Here is a 14303-nt window from a genome sequence, read left to right as displayed (position 1 = left end):
CCTCTCTCTCTCTCTCACAGACACATACACACAGTTTTTTTTCTTTTTTGTCCATGTTTTACTAAGACAGAATTATATTCTGTATTTTTACCCCCATTATCTTGCTTTTCTCATTCAACAGTACCTTCAGATGAACTCTTCACATGATCAGGTATGGTTCTAATTTACTCTTTCAATGGCTGCCTAAGATTTTATAATGCAAAAGCAACCTATCTTATGTAGCTATTGATGAGCACCTGATACATTCATTTGCTAAATTTTTTTGGTATCTAAGTTTTTTAAAAGATTCATTTTTTAAAGAGAGAGCAATGGAGCAGAGAAGGGGCAGAGGGAGATAATATCCATGCAGCCTCCTGCTGACCGCTGAGTCCCATGCCGGCTAGATTGCACCACCCATGACATCAGGACCTGAGCCAAAACCAAGAGTTGGACACCTAAGCAACTGAGCCACCGGGCGCCCCTTTTTGTATCTATTTTAAATTATTCCCATATCTATCATAAACGTCCCGATACAATTTTCCACAAATTATGTTAGGAAACTTATCAGTTCCTCTGTTTTCTGTCAAGACTTTCCTCCTAGAGACTTCTCTTTTCTGGCATTCCTAGAATTACTTCTTTTTCTGGGGCTCTTGTCTTCCTCTTCCTTGGTTTAACCCTTGTATTTTGGCGGAGCCCATTCTATGGATGTTTCATCAGGTAAAATGCTCTGTGGACAGACAGAGTGCATGGTGATAAGCCTGTCTCTCATTATTCTCGACTAGGACCCCTCTGTGCTAGACCCTGTTTATATGCCTCCTCAGGGATGCTCAGCCAGGTTTATCTGCTTACATCAGAAATGCACCTACAGGGCGCCTGGTTGGCTCAGTGGGTTAAGCCTCTACCTTCGGCTCAGGTCATGATCTCAGGGTCCTGGGATCGAGTCCCGCATCAGGCTGTCTGCTCAGCAGGGAGCTTGCTTCCTCCTCTCTCTCTGCCTGCCTCTCTGCCTGCTTGTGATCTCTCTCTGTCAACTAAATAAATAAAATCTTAAAAAAAAAAAAAAAAAGAAAGAAAAGAAAAGAAATGCCCCTACAGGAAGATCTCCTGGCACCAGGCACATTCTTACAGACCACAGAGGGAGTGTTTCCATCTTTCCAGAAAGGAGTCATGTTTGGTAGTCTGCTGCTTGCCTGCTACCTGAGCCTTGCTGGGCCTGCTTTTGATCCTTCATGGCTCACGGGCACACACCAGAAGTACCTCAGCTCCTGTTTCTAGATAGAACCAGTAAGTACAGCCACAATCGTTTAGACTCCCATTATTGTTTAAACTCTCATTATTTTTATATTATGTCTCCTGGATCTAAACTCTAAGTCTCTTATCTTTTGCCTTCATGATTTCCTTCTTTTTATCTTCATGTGCTGTGCACTAAAATCTTTCATCTGGTTTCCAGAACACCGATTAGGTCTTGACAGAGACCAGATTCTCTTTTAATTCATTTCCTAATGTCTTATTTTGTAAAACATGTTTTTAAAGCTCAAGGAAATCTTCATTGTCCTACACTTTGATTCTGCTGTCCAGCTAACTGCTCAGCTCATGGGAATTATGACACTAGCTCTTACTGTTGGGACTGTGAAAGAGTAGAGGTCCTGCCTCCTCTCAATAATCTCCATGTTCCAGCAGCTCAGGAGAAGCAAGTATGTAGCTTAGTAGTGGAAGCAAGTACATAGCTTAGTAGTGGAAATGTGGGAGAAAGGAAGCCCAATCATTTCCCCATGTTCCCAGAATCTCCTCTTCATTCACTAGTCTTGCCAGAAGTTTGTAGACCTGATAGACCATGATTTACTTAACTGTATTTCCTCTGTTACATATATAGGTTCATATTATTTGCCACTATAAATAAACTTGCAATAAGCATATTTTTGTGAACATCAACTTTTATTCTACTGTTGAATGATTTTTTCTTTTTCTTTCTCTCTCTCTTTCTTTCTTTCTTTTTAAGATTTACCTATTTATTTGTCAGAGAGAAAGACAGCAAGAGAGAGTGCACAAGCAGTGGGGGCGGGAGGCAGAGGGAGAAGCCACTGAGCAAGGAGTTCAACACAAGACTCCATCCCAGAGTCTTGGGATCACAACCCAAGCCAAAGGCAGAGGCTCAACCGACTGAGCCACCCAGGCTCAATCACCCTTGAGTGATTTTCCTAAATTATATCTCGAGGACTGAAATTATTGGACTGAAACATTTTTATCATCCTTGAGATTTATTCACACAGTTCCTTCTTTCTTTCTTTCTTTCTTTCTTTGACAGATAGAGATCACAAGCAGGCAGAGAGGCAGGCAGAGAGAGAGGGGGAAGCAGGCTCTGCACTGAGCAGAGCCCAATGTGGGGCTCGATCCCAGGATCCTGGGATCATGACCCAAGCTGAAAGCAGAGGCTTCTAACCCACTGAGCCACCCAGGCACCCCTCACACAGTCCCATCTTAAAGAGTTGCATTCAGTTGCATTGGCTTCAATCTCTGTTAACCTTGTAACAATGACTTTCCTTCTCATAGGAGTGCCTCATCAGAGGAGCAACAAGTTCTTAGTTGCTTAGCTGCCCTTAGTAGTTATTACTACTAAGTGCACAGACTTTTCCATCTTGGCAGAGGACAATGTAATGTTTATCAGCCTTGCCATGATTCATTGATGAATAAAACAGGATCATGAAAAGTTCAAGGAAAGCCGGCCTTAGTTCATTATTAAACTTTGTCTGCCTTGACCATTCTCTCTTTAAATTCAGATATGATTTACCTCTTCATTATTGAGATTTTCCAAATCATATATTTCAAGATGTTTCTTTTCCCTACCTGAAATAAGAATCAGCGCCCCCACACTTGTGAAAGGAGGAAATTGTTGACTTTCAGAAAGAATTCCTATAATGAATTTAAGGATGATTAAAAATATTGTTTTGCAAATTTACCATTCATGATAAAGGGGCCACACAAACAAATTTAAACATACGGTTTGATTTTGATAGGAATTTTAAGGATAATATGGGTCACTGTATTTCCATTACTTTGAGATTCCTTTCCTTTGTCTACCAACATACTTAACTATTGACAGTTACAAGTAGTATCAGACCGGTTTGTGTTAATCAGCAGCTGACTAGTGTCATGTAATGAGTTCATTTGATTTTATAAAGAAAATAGTTGAAAATATTAATAATTAAATCTTGTTACCCATCTTACCTCTTCAGGTGGAGTCACTACATAGGGGGGGTTAAACACCAGAAGATCAACTTTTTCCTTCAATCTTGGTAATAAGCCTTTGACCTAAATGTTTCAATAGTCAGAATTTTAAACTGGACTCAGAATTAAAATAGATAAATACATAAATCTTTAAAAATACTTTCTTCCTCTGTTTTTAGAGAAAAACGTATTAGAGAGCTAAAATTGTACACAGAGATAAATATTTTTACATTTTCTTTCAGATACAGGTTATATGCATTTACCTAAAAACAGGAAATTAAACTATTTACCAGAATGAACACAAAATGTATAAAAAGCCTCTGCTTTTCGGGGCGCCTGGGTGGCTCAGTGGGTTAAAGCCTCTGCCTTCAGCTCAGGTCGTGATCGCAGGGTCCTGGGATTGAGCCCGCATCAGGCTTACTGTTCAGCGGGGAGCCTGCTTCCTCCTCTCTCTGCCTGCCTCTCTGCCTACTTGTGATCTCTCTCTGTCGAATAAATAAATAAAATCTTTAAAAAAAAAAAAAAAGCCTCTGCTTTTCAACAGCTCATATGTTTATACTCTGGTTTCACTTTTGGAAGATTAAATAAGGAAGCAATCTCTCCTATGTTCTATATATATATACATATGCTTTAAACCTATTGCTCTAACTTAAACATTTATTTTTTGTAACCAAGAGATATGTTTTATGAGATAACAAAAAACATCCAAAAATACGTATGTATAAAAATAGATACACATATATATGTGCATATATATATGCACACATATATATATATATATATATTTGCTTTCTACTTTACTCATAAAATAAAGATACATAAATAAATGTATTGGCTGGGACAAAGAGATATCAAAGAGAGGACTGAAAAATGTGGAAGAGACAATGAAAATCTCAGTTGTTTGGCATTTTGTAAATCTTTAAACCAATGGGTGCAATTTTCTGTGAAGCCACAACAAAAATGTCTTTTTAAACAAAGTGCTTTCAGGGCACAATGCCATTTAAAGTATTCCTTTGGTTCCTCTGATGACTGAATTATATACATACTCACAAAACCATGTCTCGTCATGCCACCCTGCACTGTCACAGGCACAGTAAAGTAAAAACACCGTATCTGGATGGACTTTCACCCCTAAAGCCATTTCCTTCAATTACCACTTTATACAGACTCTCATCCATGAATTCTAAGGCTTTCTTTCTCTCTTTTTTTTTTTTTTTTTAAGATTTATTTATTTGAGAGAGAGAGACAAACAGAGCGTGAGCACATGCACACATGCCTGAGAGGAAGAGGAAGCAGAATCCCTGCTGAGCACAGAGCCTGATGTGGAGCTCCATCCCACAAACCCTGAGATCATGACCTGAGTTGAAATTAAGAGTCGGTCACCGAGCAAGTGCGCTTAACCAATTGCGCCAACCAGGAGCCCCCTGAGACTGTTTCTTGAGATGGAATAGCTGAAATACTTCAAGGCAGGGTCCGAAGTATCAGGTATTTTATTAACATTCTTACAATTCTCCCATATATGCATAGAGACCTACCATTATTCACTAAATATTTTTCTTTAAATGGACCTTTTTTTTGTTGTTGTTAAATAAATTTGCTCTAAAGGGAAATCAGTATTACTTCCTGGAAATAGAAATGACTACAAGGATAAACAGGATATAAATTTTTAAAAATGTCATGCTTATAGTTACTGCTTCCAGTCTGAGAGTGATGCCGTCCTTCTGCCTCTTTGTTAAAGAGACATTTGGAGGGGCGCCTGGGTGGCTCAGTGGGTTAAGCCACTGCCTTTGGCTCAGGTCATGATCTCAGAGTCCTGGGATGGAGTTCCGTATCAGGCTCTCTGCTCAGCAGGGAGCCTGCTTCCTCCTCTCTCTCTGCCTGCCTCTCTGCCTGCTTGTGATCTCTCTCTGTCAAATAAATAAATAAAATCTTTAAAAAAAAGAGAGACATTTGGAGGGGCGCCTGGGGGGCTCAGTCAGTTCAGCATCTGCCTTCATCACAGGTCATGATCCCAGAGTCCTAGGATTGAGTCCCACATGGAGTCCCACATGGAGCCCCACATGAAGCACCCCCACCCCCACCTGCCCACTGTTGGGGGGGGGGACTTCTCAGCAGGGAGCCTGCTTGTCCCTCTCCTCCTTCCATCTTGCTTGTGCTCTCTCTCTCTCACAGTCTGTCTTTCAAATAAATAATAAATAAATACATAAATATGTAAATATGAGACTGAAGCGCTACCTACTGTGCTAAGGAGGCACCTCATAAATATGTAAATAAATAAAATCTTTAAGAGAGAGGAAAAAAAAGAGACATTTGCAAGTGTTTAAAAGGTGTTAAAACTGAGACCTTCTCCCAGATGTAATCAAAATATCTGAAGGAGGATAAGAGAGAAAAGAGCTTTTACATCATATGATTCAAAGTTATTTAACACTCAGTCATACCATCTCAGTACTGGACACATCACTGGGCTATTTACACACAGTATGAATCACTACCTTACAACTTCCATTTTATCCCAGTTTCTAAAAGCATTTCTGCTTGTCATCTTAATAGGCCTGTTAACTGTAAAGTTCAAAGAGAACACATGAATAGTATCTTTGAGGAGGTGTTACAGAGGTACCTCTTCTTTCTCTATTCATTTAAAAAATTGAAAAGTAACATTTTTGAGGGAAGTGATTCAGGAATACCTTTGTCTGCAAGTAGGAAGATGACTAGTTATCTGCTGTTCCTTTTGGTAGTTATACTGCAGCATGAGGAAATACATTTGAAATCACCAATGTTCAATTACATAAAGAAATTAAGTTTCTCACTTGTTTAAAAAAAAAAAAAAAAAGTCCAGAAGGTAATTTTCCAGAAATATTGAGAAGGGAAACTAAAAAAGAATTTGCTTTGTAATTGTTTATAATGGCTCTAAGGTGGGGGCACCTGGGTGGCTCAGTCATTAAGAGGCTACCTTCGGCTCAGGTCATGATTCCAGGGTCCTAGGAATGAGCCCCACATCAGGCTCCCTGCTCAGCACAGAGCCTGCTTCTCCTTCTCCCTCTGCCTGCTGCTCTGCCTACTTCTGCTCTCTATCTCTCTGTCAAATAAATAAATAAAATCTTTAAAAAAATGGTTCTGAGGTACTATATTTTAATAATCATTGCAGTATGTATTTTAAATAAAGGGAAAAAATGATAATAAAATACAGAAAATTATGTAGTTTAAAAAGGAAATGGATTTAAATGAGAAAGTCACTGTAGACTGGATATAAGGTCACACACCCCTCACCCATCCACATTCAGCTTTTGGGTGGTCTCAGAGCATTAGAACAGATCTAAAAATGGGGAAGTAAGCAAAAAAGGCCTCTGACAAGAAGTTTTAAATTCAAATAGCAAAATGTACTTTATTTATATGAGAGACTCTTATTTAGAGCCCCTGAACTCTTAGCTTAAATACAAGTTTAACTAAATCACTTGTTTGGTATTCCAGCAAACAGCACATGGAAAGAGACAGTGGAAATGCCACTAACAGGTGACAGTAAAATAAGACAACATAAAACAAGAGAAAAGAGAAAAAGAGGAGAGAAAATGAAAACTCAAAATCACTGCAGGCTCTAGCTACTCAATGTAAGGCAGAAAGCCCTGAGTAATCCTCATCACAGCCAGCACAGAATAGTAACTAATGCTCATTTTAATGACCCTGAATCAATCAAAGATAAAGTTATGTTTAGTTTATTTTAGGAATGTCAGGAAAGCCATATGACATATCTGAAAAAAGTCTTTTTTCTAAAACTAAAAAAGAAGCAAAATAAAAGTACTACTTTGTAAACAGGTAAGCTTAGTTATCTAAAACAATGATTTTGATCATGGCTGTGATAATCTATGCCTAGTGTTCTGAATATTAAACAAACACAGAGTGTTGTAAGTGGATCATAATACCTATGCTAATGCCTCCTTCTTCCTTCTTTGTCAGCATTCAGGGTCATCATCACCTGGAACCACCAAAAGAGCTGACTGGCATGGACTACCATGAGCCATGTCCTGAAACAGCTGTGAGACTTCTAGATTTAGACTCAATGGTCTGGGCTTAAATTCTGTAATTATCACTCTATTAGTTCTTGGCTTTAAAAAATGAACCTCACCTCAGTTTCTACCTCTGTTAAAAAAAAGATATTCTGAATTTCTTATTTATCTAAAGTTTTATTATTATACCAAAACCATATATTTAACACTAATCATGGACACAATAAAGAAATAAGTTAAAATATCAAAGGGCAAAACCTTCACAGTGATCCCATGTAAATCACCTGAGTACCTTTCTTGATAATCTAGTTTTTAATAGCAGTAACAAGTTCTAATAGGTAAGAATTTCTTACATATTTTGCTTAATTCCTTCTAAGCTGAAAAATCACTTCTGAGTTTAAAAAAAGAGAAAAGCTAAATACTCTTAACACTAAGAGTACATGTCAAGAAGCATGGAAAGCATTTTTATTTTTATCCCTATCTTGTACATGGTGTTAAGATTTTCTGCTTACAAAAAAGCACTTATAACAACAACAAATATCCAAAATTATCCAAGTCTTACTAATTAAAATATTAAAGGAAAACTGCGAGTGAGAAATATATGTGTAACTTAAAATGATGGTTCTGTTAATTGTGATGTGTTTTTTTACCTCTCCAGGCCTCATTCCCCTCTTTGTTGATTTCATCTCCTTGATCTCTAATGGGTAAATTCTCTATCCTCTCATTCTCAATCCATTTAGCTTGGGTAGGGCTTATCCCAATGCAGCTGTTCAGGGTGGGACTATGACTCATGCCTAAACCAGTCATCTGCATATTTCAATCCCCTTTGGCCACAGTGAGAGATTTTGAGATGGCATATGATCCAAGATGATCCAAGCAGTACTCATTCTGGGGCTTGTAAGACTAACTAAATAGAGTTTCTTTCCATGGAAGGATAAGGGAGGTGTTTGCTGAGAAGTGAGAAATAGACATGCAAGTATCTTCTTACCAAGAAGAAAAAGACTATCTAGAAATGGAGCCAAAGGAGAAGTTCAGAGCTAAGAAAAAGATGCCTGTCATATCATTTGAGTTCCTGGAGCCAGCTGTGCCTGAAGCCATACACTTTACTTAAGCCAGTTTAAACTGGATTCTCTGACACTTCTGACCAAAAGATGACTGATCCTTCCAAGACAGTAGAAATTTCCTTTGAATTTTGGACAAGATGAATTACATCAGTTAAGAATTTACTTTGTAAATTATGGAGTATACTATTTAGTGGATTAAAAGTTAATTTGTCACTCAAGCTTCTTTGACCTAATCATCTTAACCTTAACTTATTTGAAAAGGAAATTAACTGTTATTGGACAAGGTTGAATAGCTTACCAAGTCTGTAATTACTGGCTGAATGTGGACTTTGTTACAGTGTGCTGTCTCCAGACTGCAAGATGCTGCTTCAGGGTTGATCTCAGTGCACCTAGAAACAGAAAGAAAGAAAACTGTATTTTACGACCATGAGGCAACCTATTACTGAAAAATTTTAAAGTGTTACACTGCTTTTTGACAAAGCAGATTTAGAAAAAAATAAAAATGCTTTAATAATGGTGAAGGAAAAAGAAATAAGATGTTATATTATTGAAAAAGATTGTTATATTGATATAATGTGCAAGAGTAGAAACTACACATACATGCATACACATCTGAAGGAATTAAATTATGAATCTAATGAATACTACACCACCACAAAAATGAAATTTGAAAGAAATTTTTAAAAAAGTCATGATACAATATTAAAAACATAGGAAATGGGAAAAAAAGAAACACACTTGGACCATGTGTGGTAGAATTGGAAGTGATTTTTATTTTCTTCTTTAAACGTTCCATATTCTCAAATTTTCTTAAAAATTTAAGTAATTTTCAATTTTTACTGGTAATCAGACTATTTGCCTAAAAAATTTCAAATTTAGAAATACCCTAAAATTATTTTGTTGCTTCTATAATTATGTAGTATGATGGAACAGTTTTGGACATGCAGTTAAAATGCTTAGGGAAGAATAATTTATAATCTGAGTACTTCCTACACTTAAGTAGACCCTTTCAGATATATACCATTCATTTACAAAAATGATTTCAGGGATGCCTGGGTAGCTCAGTGGGTTAAGCCGCTGCCTTCGGCTCAGGTCATGATCCCAGGGTCCTGGGATCGAGTCCCACATCGGGCTCCTTGCTCAGCAGGGAGCCTGCCTCCCTCTCCCCCTCTGCCTGCCTCTTTGCCTGCTTGTGCTTTCTCTCTCTCTCTTTCTGACAAATAAATAAATAAAATCTTTAAAAAAAATGATTTCATTCAGGCAGTCATACATACCCCTAGTGAATTTCTTAGTGGAAGATGTGGATGAATTTGATATACTTATACTTACATGTACAAAGCTTGAGGACCTATCATAGAGGCTAGGAATGCAGATACCACTCCAGACCCTGATCCTACTTCAAGGCATATTTCCACTCTAAAAAAGCAAAATAAAATAAATGAGTATAGTAGGATAAAAATATACATCACAGAAAATGACGCTCAATCTACTTTTAATGTGTATTTCTCCAGCATCACTCGTCTGCAAATATATGGAAATACAAAAGAAATTTATAAACACACTAATTTCTGACAACCACTTTCTGCTCATTTAATACTGTTTAACTCAGAATTGTTTGGGGTGTGTAATTAAAGTCCATAAAATAGATGGCTTCCAATTAATTACTACAAAACATTACATAAAACTATGGAATAAGGTTGAGGGTTGAAAATATTAATATGAAAAACATCAACACTTCTCACAAGGGTTTAGTAGTTTAGTACTTCCCTAAAATGATAGGGTTAGTTATTATACTCTTTATTTATGATGTTTTCTCTATCATTTAAAAGTACATAACATTCACAAATCCATTTAGCATATCCTAGGGGAAAAAAAAATCCCCCCTTTCTCTTAATGGATTTAGAGCAGGAAATAAATTCGTTATTTGTACAGCTATACCCTGAACTGAGAAAATCTCACAGAATCTGATCTTAGAATATTAGTATAACTTTAAAATGCTTTTGAATAAATTCTTTATTACACTCTATTTTATCCTTCAATTAAATTTACTTTCCCTGCCTATAATCTACATATGCATCAAATGCACTAGTTTTCTCCATCACAGAAATGGGTTTAATGGGATTTCGGTCTTGCTGGCTACTAACTCCTCAAACAACTATCCAAAAATAAACTCTAGCAGCTTCTAACTTTTGGAATCAATCCACATTATCTGACAAAACTTTATTATTCTGTGGGAAGGTCTGTTGAACCTTACCAGGAGGCTTTTATTTGAAAATAACTATCATGCTTTCATAAGCAGAATCCCAAGAACAGAAATAATCTGACTTTATAACAAAATCAGCTCCTTTCACAGCATACTTTGCAATGCAATTTGTGCTTGTACATCTTTCTGGGGTATCTTGAAACTAAAGACAAATTACAAAAAGAAATATACCGTCTACATTCCAGTAAATCCCAAAGTTCCATCGTTTACAATGAAAAGCTGATTTAATAAGCATTGGGGCATTTTACATATGGAAAAATCTGACCAGATTTAAGAGAGAGAAACACAATACAGAAATACAGATCTATGAAGCCTGACTGCTGTTTCATCTTGAGATAACCAATTTCAGGTCTTGATCTTTAAATAAATCTCATTACTCAAATTCCTTTCACTTAAAAAAAAAAAACACCACAATGCAGGTATTCATTCTTTTAATGTCATTTAAAATTTATGGGGGGCACTTCAACAAGTCAATTTTATTCTTTACAAAAGTGCTAGGGAAAATTCCATAGGCTGCTAGCTCTGTAGCTATTTAAAATTTTAAGTTAATGAAAAATTACGCTCTGCAGTAGCACTAGCTACGTTTCGAGGGTTCTGTAGCCACACGTGGCTAACTGGCTAGTTGTTCAGGGCAGGATATGCTGTTCAGTGGGTTTCGAAATACTTATCCACGCCATTGATGAGGGAGCAGGAGGCTGACTGAGGACAAAGCAAAAGCTGGCACCTTGCACCCCCTCTCCACCCACTTTCCTCAGTAATATGTGTAACATTCCTCAGGCACCCCTGACCGCCATAAACGAGAAACAAATAGTTAACTTGCAGAGATCACAATCCTGCAAGACAGGAAACTCCCAACCATCTTGATGTTAATGGCTTGCTAAAAGACCACATTGGTCTCCAGGCACCTTGCAGGCCCTCTTTAGCATACGAAAACTCCGTTGAAACCTCCCTTTCCCCAACCGCAGGGTACAGAACCTACCATCCCTCACAACCCAGGGAAGCAGCTCTTCCTGCCCACGGGTCCTGTCCCCATGCTTTAATAAACCACCAGTTTGCACCAAAGATGTCTCAAGAATTCTTTCTTGGTCATCGGCTCCGGACCTCAGCCCACCGAACCTCACCTAGGTTCTAGAACTTCATCACCATGATTTCACAATCTCACTTCATTTTTGTGCCCTTCCCTTACTATAGAGTGCTTTTATATACTGAATAAATTAAATGCCACGCAACTTCTAATATTTACGAAAATAATTTATATTAATAAGCCACGTTTTCAGAATATTTGGTTTTTGAACGTGTTATCACATCACTGCTCTCGGGGGCTTGTGGAAAAGATACACGCTGGTGTAAGGAGCTGTGGCGCTCCCAAGACCAAAGCAACACCTTGGCAAAAGTAGAGAGATCCCTGGCCCGCTCATTACAGGTATCTAAAGGAAGATCGTCTGTAAGGGCGTTCTGGTATCCATGTTCGCCAAATCTGCGGACACCGCCTCCTCTGGGGCAGACTGCATCCCTTCTTTCCCAGGCTCTCCTCACCACCGCCTCTCCAGGATGCCCGAGTCCTCTCCCACGTGGACCCTCGTCCTCCTCGCACCCTGTCAGTTCAGCCGCTGCTGCCTCCAGCACGTCTAACAACAGGAACGTATCCTCCGCGGACTCGTACACATTGGTGAAGGCGCCGTGACCCACGTGCCCATAAAGCGGTGTGGGGAAGCTCGGAGCTGCAGTCTTTCTTCCCTCCGTCCCAGGGGCAGGCGCCAAAATTCCGCGCGCGCGCCCGGCAGTGGAGGGTGGGGCAGTGGGGGTGGAGCAGTGGGGGCGGGGCGCCAGAGGTGGAGAGAGGAATCCGGGCTTGTTATTTCTAACAGTTTGTCTGTATATGTTCTTGGAAATTCTAAGTAAAGGGTTATGTAATCTGGAACTGCTGACCTTTGCTTTCTTATTTAGAATGTTTATTTTATTATTTTATTTTATTTTATTTTATTATAGAATGTTATCTAAATCTTATTTAGAATATTTATTTTATTTTATAGGTTAGCCCTTGATGCAGGGCATCCTCAATTATTTTTGACTAAGGGGAGTGTTTTTTCCTTTATATTCAAAAGTTTTCTTCTATTTCTTGTTTGCAAAGAATTGAAAAAATACATATGGTTACTAAATTTTACTTTTTTAGATATCAATTGAACTTTAAGTTTTGTACTTTAAGATTAAAATTTTTTCTCACTTAATTTTTTACTGTAGTATATTATAAAAATTACCTTCCTAATGTTGAATCATGAAGGCACTTTTTAGAAGTCTGACTCAAGCAAGATGATTTTTCTTTTAATATCCTGCTGAATTTGGAGTGCTAATAATCTAGCTCTGTTTTGATTATGCTGTCCTCACAGGATGAGTTAGGACATTATTTCTCAAACATTTGGTAGAACTCATCCATAAAATTGGATGGATTTAGTGCTTCTACTTTTTTAGTGGGATGGTTATCTGCTGTTTTGGGGCAACTTCTTTGATTGTTAGATTCTCCAGGCACTTGCACTCTTTTTGAGTCAATTTTTGTAATTTCCCAATAAAACACTTTTACATCTAGTTTTTAAAATTTGAGTAATAAAAATACAGGTAAATACCTAGATACCATTTTTTTTAAAACCTGAGTACCTATCTCCCAGAATTGATAATTAATACTATTTCTCATATTTCCTTAGGACTGTTTATTTTATTTTTAAGATACATATTATAATGTATATTACTATTTAATAATTGTGTTAAATGTAATATTTATTTATTTATTTTTAAAAGATTTTATTTATTTATCTGACAGACAGAGATCCCAGTAGGCAGAGAGGCAGGCAGAGAGAGAGGGGGGATGCAGGCTTCCCTCTGAGCAAAGAGCCCAATGTGGGACTCAATCCTAGGACGCTAGGATCATGACCTGAGCAGAAGGCAGAGGCTTTAACCCACTGAACCACCCAGGCACCCCAAATGTAATATTTATTATAGCGAATTAGCTCACATGGTTATGGAGACTCACAAACCCAAAATCTGCAGAACCAATTTCCTATCCTTAAAAGAGTTTTTAAATATAAGAACTAACATAATACAGATGAAGTGGATGTTTTTTCTGTATTCACCCTCAGTTTCATTTTGTAAACCTCTCTACAACCCGACTTCTCTCATGAATTTAGCGTGTATCCCTCTAATCAATGTTTTTATGTTTTTACATTCAGATATTCATGAGCAGTGAATGGCTAGTATGTTTTCAAATTTGTTTCGCTGGTAATAGGTTGGACAAACTGTGCTTCCCATTTCTTTTTCACTGAAAATTCTCACTCCGTGTCTTCATATATATAAAGTTAGTTTACTCCTTTTCATTCTTTTTCATTGCCAGATAGTATCATATGTAAATATAAAATATCCTATCTGGAATGGATAAATATCTATTGTGTAAACATTTAATCCTCTCCAGATTTTCATTATTTTAAACAACACTGTGATTAACTTTCTCAAACAAGCTTTTTTCTGATCCTGTACAAAAGTTTCCTGGGATCCAAGCCAGAATGGATTAGCAGTGTTGTATACACATTTTCAATTTTACTAAACATTTTCAAATTTCTTTCCAAACTAATTGTGCTTAGTTGGTGGGAGATTTAATATTTGATTTTTTATTATTAGACTTATTTTTAAAATTTATTTTTAAATGAATTGGCCTGGTTGTCATTGAGTTTAGGCATGTGTTCCTATGTTCTTCATTTGAACTTCTTCCTTTGTTAACTGTCT

At 37.5% G+C, this 14303-nt stretch overlaps 1 protein-coding gene across 1 annotated transcript; it reads right to left on the bottom strand.

The window, feature by feature from the left end:
- Positions 1–351: 351 nt before the first annotated feature.
- LOC125092690 (methyltransferase N6AMT1-like) lies at positions 352–12206 on the bottom strand. Its single transcript, XM_047717045.1, has 6 exons — positions 12127–12206; positions 9599–9685; positions 8568–8658; positions 3205–3288; positions 1110–1250; positions 352–706 (listed from the first exon to the last, which is right to left on the bottom strand). Exons 2-5 carry the CDS (start codon positions 9622–9624, stop codon positions 1173–1175), a joined length of 279 nt encoding a protein of 92 aa, XP_047573001.1. The 5' UTR covers positions 9625–9685; positions 12127–12206; the 3' UTR covers positions 352–706; positions 1110–1172.
- Between the last annotated feature and the right edge of the window lie 2097 nt (positions 12207–14303).

Source organism: Lutra lutra, unplaced genomic scaffold (assembly GCF_902655055.1).
Source record: "Lutra lutra unplaced genomic scaffold, mLutLut1.2, whole genome shotgun sequence".
NCBI lineage: Eukaryota > Metazoa > Chordata > Mammalia > Carnivora > Mustelidae > Lutra > Lutra lutra.
This window is presented reverse-complemented; position numbering and strand designations above follow the sequence as displayed.

Bases quoted from the DNA above. Each gene is read 5' to 3' on its own strand.
- LOC125092690 (XM_047717045.1), bottom strand. From the start codon at position 9,624: ATGATAGGTCCTCAAGCTTTGTACAT. The intron at 3,289-8,567 runs GTAAGCTATTCA...TGAAACATTTAG, and splicing joins AGCCAGTAATTACAGACTTG to GTCAAAGGCTTATTACCAAG. The intron at 1,251-3,204 runs GTAAGATGGGTA...GGTTCTATCTAG, and splicing joins TAGTGACTCCACCTGAAGAG to AAACAGGAGCTGAGGTACTT.